The following is a 9,195-nucleotide window of genomic DNA, read 5'->3' as shown; positions in this document are numbered from 1 at the left end:
AAGTTTTGTGTTAAAGAGATAAAAAGAATATTTAAGGATAGAGATATAAATAAAGAAAAAAGGTAATATAGAGAGAGATAAATAAAGAGAAATGGAAAAAGAGAGAAGAGAAGAAAAAGATAGAAACAGAGAAATTAAATTTGAAAAGAGAGAAAAGAATGAGAAGATTGGGAAAAAGAGAGAGATAAAAAGATAGAGAATAAAAAGAAAGAAAAATAATAATAATATAAAAGAAAGAAATGAAAGAGAGATAGAGAGAGATACGAGAGAGAAAGAGATAATTTAAAAATAGAGAAAGAGAAAGATAAGGAAAAAAGCAAAAGAGAAAGAGGAAGGAAAGAGAGAGAAAGAGAGGAAAGAAAAATTTGAAAAGAGAAAAGAAAGAGAGAGAGAGTAAAATAGACACGGAAAGAGAAAGAGAAAGAAAGAGATAGAAGGAGAAGGGAAAGATAGAGAAAGTGAGAAAAGAAAGAGAAGGGAAGGAATGATGGTGATCATGGCGATGATGTTGATGCTGATGATGATGTTTCGTCTGAAAGCCAAAACAATTAGGTGTTTAATGTAAATTAGTCAATGTTTCTATCTTTTACTCTCAGCCATCACCTTGAAGGCGTGGAACTCTTACTATCTCGGGGCAGCGAGATAAACGGAAAGAGCAATGATGGCAGGACTCCTCTCCATTTTGCTGCAGGGTCATATCAGGAATGGACAGATGGTATGAAAGCTTTAATGAAACACAGCGCTGTTGAGGTTAGTGACTATATATGTGTGTGTGCGTGTATGTGTATGTGTTTGTATATATATATATATATATATATATATATATATATATATATATATATATATATACAAATAAAATGTATGGATGTATATATAATGTAAATTGTGGTGTGCATATGTTAGTGTTTCTCTTCATTCATATATATTCCGAAATAATCCTAATCTTCTCCGAAAGGATTTTCTCTAAACTAAATTTTCCTAACAATTTATCCGTCTTTCGGTAAATTTCGAGGAAACAAAATCTACTCCTGCGAATTTTTACTTCACTCCTCTCCCGACCTTCGAGGCACACTTATATAGGTATGTATATATAATCGTATATATACCGTATGTACACTGTATATATGCCTATAAGATATAAAAGATATATATATATATATATATATATATATATATATATATATATATATATATACATATGTATATACACATATAAATAAGTATATATATATACATATATATATATATATATATATATATATATATATATATATATATATACATACATATTTATATACACATATAAATAAGTATATATATATACATATATATATAAATATATATATATATATAATATATATATATATATCCATATATATATAAAAAAGTTGAGTTGTGGGGTATCGCACGAGTGGAATTATATACGAAAGAAGGTTTGAAAATGCAATTTAAAAGATGTTTATTTACTTAACCGGTTTCACTCTTGGTAAAAGATTGTCAAAAGTAACATTGAATATTATGGGTTCAAAAAAGTTTTTTACATAATTGTCACATTGAATATTATGAATTCAAAATGTTTTTTTTAATACATAATTGTCACATTACATGTATAAATATAGTGTTTGGTAACAGAGATATGTTAAGAGCATAAAGACGTTCAATAGTGTGATGAGAATATTTGAAAAATTGGCAGAAAAGAATAAACAAATATATATTGGAAATTTGGTTGCGTTAATTATTGGTTGTCGCAAATTGTCACATTACATGTATATATATACAGTCTTTGGTAGAAAGGACATGTTAAAGACATAAGGAAGTGCAATAGTTTGGTGAGAAAATTTGTAATATTGACAGAAAAAATTAAGATGGATATTTTATACATCTCAGAATATTTTGAATTGAAGTCGAGAATTTGTTTTTACTGACCTGTTCGCTTTAGCAGAAAAGTTGAATTGAGAGAAAAAAATGTGTACCCAGTTTTGTTTATGGTTCCCCTTCAAGCATCAATGATTTTGGGGTTATTGGGAGGTGAGTATGCGGGTGGTGAATAGATGTTGTCGTGTGCCTGCGGTATTTGTCAGACAGCGTCTGTTTGTCACACACATATACACACACACACAACACACACACAGACACATAGTATACAAACACACACCACATACACACAACACACACACAGAACACACACATACACAACGCACCCACATATATAATATACACACACAGCACACAAATATAACATGTATTTATATATAATATACACACATATATAACACACATACACACACAACACACACACACACACACAACACACGCACACATACATACATAATATAAATATCACACAAATGCACCTAGCAAATATATACATACAATACACATACACAGCATGTATATAATACATATACATAATATATGCATGCAATATACATACGCAATACATACATATAATATATATATATATATATATAGACAATGCATATACATATATACATATATACATATAAATAGTGTTTACATACACATACATAAATATACCACATATACACACAATGTACATACATACAATGTATACATATACACGTACGCATACATATAATATATATATATACACACACACACACATAACATACACATACACAATGCATACATATATATACATGCAATGTATATACATGTATTCATGCATATATAACACACCTACAATATACATATATACAATGCACACATGCACACACATATACACTTAATTGTACAATACATATACAATACACATACATACAATATACATATACACAATGCGCATGCAAATAATGCACATGTTTATACACACATATACATGCAAATATATACACACACACACATACACACACACATACATACACACATATATATATACATATATATATATATATATATATATATATATACATACATATATACATGTACATATATATTTTCACACACATATACACACACATATATATATATAAAAAATCACACACACACACCCACCCACACACACAAATACAACCTATAGCGTACACACTCAAATATATCTCTACATACCGCACACACACACAAACAATGTACTCACATATACACACATACCATGCATATACACACACAACACACACACACAACACACACACGCACACAGTGCACACACACACACACATATACACACGCGCAACACGCACACACAACGCGCGCACACACACACACACTACACTCACACACTACACTCACACACATACATAACCTACATATATATAATGCATGCGTGTGCGTGCCACGTATGTGTGCGGTCAATGCCCGCTAGTGCATCGGCACGCATAAGACACACTAAAAATCGTGCTGACTTTAATGGGAAACATTTATTTTGTGGTTGAAACCTATTGGATCTATTTCTAGTGCTAGAGTGAGCCACATAGTGACCAGTCTCTTATATTTATTTATGTATAAATATTATAATATATTATGAAATTTTATAATAATCCAGGTTTCTCTGTGCACTGGGCCAGTTGGTGTTGAATCGGGATACTATTAAATTAGTATCTAATTCTCTCACCCTTTATACATTAGAACAACGGATTCAGCTAATTTGGAAATTAGTTGTGGAGAAACGGAGAATATCGTTTATGTTGCCCGTATATATATATACACGCCAACACCACACATACACACAAACATTGCATATATGTGGCTTTTACGCATACATGCTCGCGTGTGTGTATGCGTGACTGAAGCCATTCAACATACAAACATACATAACAACACCTGTCTGTCTGTTATTGCCAGTAAAAAGACGAAATTATAAAAATCTCTCTCTCTCTCTCTATAATTATAATTATAATTATAATTATGCTGCATTTATTTCTAAATGTAGTATCTGTTTCCGTGAGAGTTGGCGGGCTGTTGGTAAGGGCATTTGAATTATAACGGCGGATATAATCGATTGAACCACACGTGTATTTATCGTTATGGTAAAATCTGGCGTGTGATTGAGTAGATTGTGTCCAGATAGTTTTGGCTGAGGAGCTACAAGTGAATTTAGTGTGAGTAAAATTACATTTAATTCAGTAATAGCGAAACAATTGTCCCAAAATAATCTGTATTTTTGTTATTTTTATTTGCCCTGTTCGTTTGAGCTAACAATCGTGCTGACTTTCATGGGAAACATTTATTTTGTGGTTGAAACCTATTGGATCTATTTCTAGTGCTAGAGTGAGCCACATAGTGACCACTCTCTTATATTTATTTATATATATATATATATATATATATATATATTATATATATGTACACAAAAGGGTGAAATATAATTAAATTAATAAAATTAATAAATTTCACCTAAAAGACCATATTTGGTAAGAATTATATTATTTCCTTGAACTTTCGGTTCTAATCCAGAAACGATTCGTCTATAATTAATCCAATAGGCTGGGATTTCGTTGTTTTCTTTCTCTTTACCATATACGGGTTACAAATTCTGTTTGTTTGTGGAGACTTCTTTATTAGTAGGAGAAATAGTGATCTATTTCGCTGCTATTCCTAATATTTTCTGTATGTGGTTTTGAGCAACTTGTTGCAATTAACCCTTTATTATAATTAATATATATATATATACATATATATATATGTATACGAGTATATATATTACATACACACACACACACACACACACACACACACACACATATATATATATATATATATATATATATATAATATATATATATATATATATATATATATATACTTCCTGAACCCCCTTATTTTTCCTCCATAACTTTCTGGTGTTTCCGATAATGTTGAGAAAATAAAAGCATTTGATGAGTTTGAAACCAATCCCAACTCCAGACATAATTGTTGATTAAGACATTGAAAGGGATGGATTTTCAGAAAATTTCATTAAGAAATATTTATTTTAAAAAGCTCAATGAGGAACATGCTACTACATTCTTATATATATATATATATTATATATATATATATATAATATATATATAATATATATATATATACTGACCACCTAGTGGTCAGTATTTCTAAACTCATAGTTATTCGATCTTGAAAGGATGGACTTGGTGCAAACATAACTGTATCTATTATTATTATTATTATTATTATTATTATTATTATTATTATTAATATTAATAGTAATTTTTATTGACCTTTATAGCTTTATAATTTTGTGAACTGAACCATGATTTTATTATTTTTCATCTCCCTATGTGTTAGTTTTTTTTTTAAAAAACTATTAGCCAAATATGTATAATAACGGTGCTTATTAATATTAATATATACACTGATATATATTTTGTTTTATTTTGTTCTGTTTACCTTGCATTATTGTACCAATGAGTATTATATTATATAAGTGTAGCATTATGAAGTTTATGTATCAGTTTTTATATTTTACATTTTTAATATTTTTATATTTATATGTATATGGTTAAATAATCTTTTTCACAATTATACAAATTTAATTCTCTGAAGAGGCCGTGGGGCATCCTTGTTAATGCCTCATTATACCTGCCTTTATGGCTTATAGGTTAATGAGGTATGACTGCCCTCACTGCCGAAACAGCTGTCAGATTTGATTTAATTACATTTATATTGAAATTTTATACTTATATCTCTTTGTCTATTTACTCTTACTGTATATTTTGTATAATGCCTTTACTGATATGTAATGGTGTAATCAAGTATTGATTGGGTATCATCTGATAGTTGATGTTTTATTGATTTAAGTATGTTTCTCCATTTTCTAATTTATATATATATATATATATATATATATATATATATATATATAGGCACAGGAGTGGCTGTGTGGTTAGTAGCTTGCTTACAAACCACTTGGTTCCATAAGAATTCGGTTTCTCGATTTTTTACTCTCATCGATTGTTTTTTTCTTTTTTTTCATGTAACCCCACTTTGCCCATGGGTTGAGAACCCTTCCAGCAAGGAAAATAGAACGTCCAAAAGTGCTCCTAATCCTCTGTGTGAGAAGCGGTTATGTTCAGATCACAACTAAGTATATATATATGGGCAAAACACACACAAACATATACGTACATACACCTATTGTATACATGTTTTTGCACGCCTTTGCCCCTGCCTCTGTCCCACCAGTACCTCCTACCCGAGTAATACCATCAATTGAAGCAGATTTGGCACCCGGAAGTAAGTTTTGTAACAGGAATAGAGAAGCCTACCTTCTCCCGCAGAGATGTGAATGTCATACCTCTCCTGGTCAAACTAAAGCGTTTGACCCGGTCATAAAACAAACGAAAAAATTGTGTAATAGTTGTAAAACAACTTGTTCTAAACGATTATCAAGAACACACACACACAAAAAGAGAAATGTTTGGTTCAAGGCAAGTGTGCATTGAACTGAATTTAAATAAGCAAGCAAGATATTATCAAAGAAAAGGCCATAGGCCTCTCCTCCCACCCTCCTTTCGCGAGCATGCATTTTTTTGGTCATATTCGTTTAGAGGAAGTTGTTTTACACATATTACTATTTTTTTGTTTGTTTTTACGACCGGGTGAAACGCTTTAGGTTGACCCCTCTCCTTTCGAAAACATGAATAGTTTCGCAAGATTGTTTACAAAATAATAGCTGATCGTTTGCGAAGGAGCGTGTCTACAGTCAACACGTAGGTCTTTTGCTCTGGTAACCTCTGCTCTCTCCATGTTCACGCACGACCAGCTATATACGCTACGATTAGAACAACGATTCAGCTAATTTGGAAATTAGTTGTGGAGAAACGGAGAATATCGTTTATGTTGCCCGTATATATATACACGCAACACACACACACACACACAAACATTGCATATATGTGGCTTTTACGCATACATGCTCGCGTGTGTGTATGCGTGACTGAAGCCATTCACACATACAAACATACATAACAACACCTGTCTGTCTGTTATTGCCAGTAAAAAGACGAAATTATAAAAATCTCTCTCTCTCTCTCTATCTCTCTCCTTCTCCCTCCCTCTCTTTACACAGTCGCTAGGAGGGGACTTAACTCATGTTTGCTTTGTAAACAATGGTAGCTTTCGCCATCTTAAAAATTTAGAAGTTATGGCTCAAAAATATTTACCGCTATCCGCGTGTGTCTCTGGGGAAAATAATTTGACGAAAATACAGATGGAATCGTGACGAATGTCCTCCTAAAATTTGAGCGGCATGCGTGTTAATTTGTGGATGTGCATAAATTACAAAAACGTTCATACACACACACACACACACATCTCGCATTATATATATACACACACACACACACACACACATACACACACCACACACACATATATATATATATATATATATATACATAATTAATCAATATGGGTGGCAAGGAAAATTTTGTAGAATTTTATTGCCACCAGCGGCCCAGTGGGAAAAAAATTAATAGTCATAGACCATTTTTAAGTTCAACATTAACAATTAAGGAACGGCCATAATAGGCCATTCACCCACTAGAAATAACAGCCACTATTTGCGGTAGAAGCTTTGGCTGTTATTTCTAGTGGGTGAATGGCCTATTATGGCCGTTCCTTAATTGTTAATATATATATATACATATATATATATATATATATATATATATAAGTTTATGAAGAATGGAGTTGAACGACTTGTTACCAAATTTCTTTATTTTCGACATATGTTTCGAAGTCTGATATTTCTAATTCCGAAGAATATGCAGACTTTGAAACATATGTCGAAAATAAGGAAATTTTTTAACAAGTCGTTCAACTCCATTCTTTCATAAACTTATATTTTTAAAATAAACATACAAATTTCCACACGAAAGCACGTAGTCTATGCCCTAGGGACGTAACTTCAACCGTGTTCTTTCTGATGTGAATTTGCTACCCAGGTATCGGTTATCTTTCGAATTATCCTTAATAAGATAATTCATTCAACTACTCAAATATATATATATATATATATGTGTGTGTGTACATATGTGTGTGTGTGTGTGTTATGTGCGCCTGTGTGTACGTGCGTTTGCTTGTGTGCCTGTGTTTGTCACCCAACATCGCTTGACAACCGATGTTTACGATGTCCCGTAACCTAGCGGTTCTACAAAGGAAACTGATAAAATAAGTACTAGGCTTCCTGGGGTCGATTTTCTCGACTGACGACAGTGCTCCACCATGGCCACAGTCACATGACTGAAACAAATGAAAGAATAAAAGAATAAATGTAATTATGAACACACACACACACACGCGAACACACACATATATATACACACACGCGAACACACACATATATACACACACACGCATACACATTTTGCTGCTCTATGTGTTTATTTATTGAGTTATTCATCCTATATGCATGTGTTTGTGTGTATGTGTATAAATATATTTATATGTACATATGTATGTGTCTATACACGTTTGTGTATATACAATAGAAATCTGCATTACCTACTCCCCACCCCAATCATTCCACCTGTTTAATTAATTTCATTCCTTCTCTTCTCTTTTTCTGTGAGTTTTTCTTTTAATTCTTCACCACCCGACTCCCCTTTCAGACACCATTTAAAATGTTTTTATTCTTTTCTTTATCAGGTGAACCCTCGAGATGTGCAGGGTCACACACCGCTGCACTTCGCCTGTTCGCAGGGATACTTGCACACTGTCGATCTTTTGTTGGGTCACAATGGCATCGATGCCAATGTCGTGAACAACAAAGGTGACACACCACTGAATGTGGCAGTTCAGCGGTAAGTCCCCATTGGTTCTGGAATATCCAAATCTGTTTCTTTTATGTTTTCAATAATGTTTGTTTGTTTTTTATTCATTCATTCATGTCATAATCCCACCATGGGGTCATTGTCTTTCTTTACTCTTTCGCACTGAAATAACACTGTAATCCACTTTACTAATTAATCATCACCATAATTGTTATTGTTGTTGCCTGACTGGACACTTTACTTCATCTCATTCTCCATTACCTCAACGTCACAGGTTCAAATCCTCTCTCTTCTTCCTTTCATCCCATCTTGAACTACTTTTTCTCTCTGTCTCTCTCTCTCTTTCTTTCCTCACTCTATCTCTCTCCTTTGTAGTTTCTCTATTTACTCCGACCCTGGGCTAAATACTGAATCATCCCCTTAACAGTATTTACATCTGTCTCTTTTATGTTCATGTTCAAAT

General features: G+C 32.3%; 1 protein-coding gene across 1 annotated transcript; it reads left to right on the top strand.

Moving 5' to 3' along the window:
* The first annotated feature begins 424 nt into the window (after window positions 1-424).
* Window positions 425-8,772, top strand: LOC115226944 (alpha-latrotoxin-Lhe1a-like). The gene is made up of 2 exons (XM_029797904.2): window positions 425-750; window positions 8,608-8,772. Exons 1-2 carry the CDS (start codon window positions 574-576, stop codon window positions 8,764-8,766), a joined length of 336 nt encoding a protein of 111 aa, XP_029653764.1. The 5' UTR covers window positions 425-573; the 3' UTR covers window positions 8,767-8,772.
* The last annotated feature ends 423 nt before the right edge of the window (window positions 8,773-9,195 follow it).

This window comes from Octopus sinensis, unplaced genomic scaffold (assembly GCF_006345805.1).
Source record: "Octopus sinensis unplaced genomic scaffold, ASM634580v1 Contig00584, whole genome shotgun sequence".
Classification (NCBI taxonomy): domain Eukaryota; kingdom Metazoa; phylum Mollusca; class Cephalopoda; order Octopoda; family Octopodidae; genus Octopus; species Octopus sinensis.
Note: the sequence above shows the minus strand (reverse complement) of the source record. Positions and strands in the feature narration are given on the sequence as shown.

What these genes read in the sequence shown, in the direction of transcription:
- LOC115226944 (XM_029797904.2), top strand. Translation starts at nt 574, where the DNA reads ATGTTTCTATCTTTTACTCTCAGCCATCACCTTGAAGGCGTGGAACTC. An exon ending in TGAAACACAGCGCTGTTGAG is followed by an intron (nt 751 to 8,607) that starts GTTAGTGACTAT and finishes TTTCTTTATCAG; the next exon opens with GTGAACCCTCGAGATGTGCA.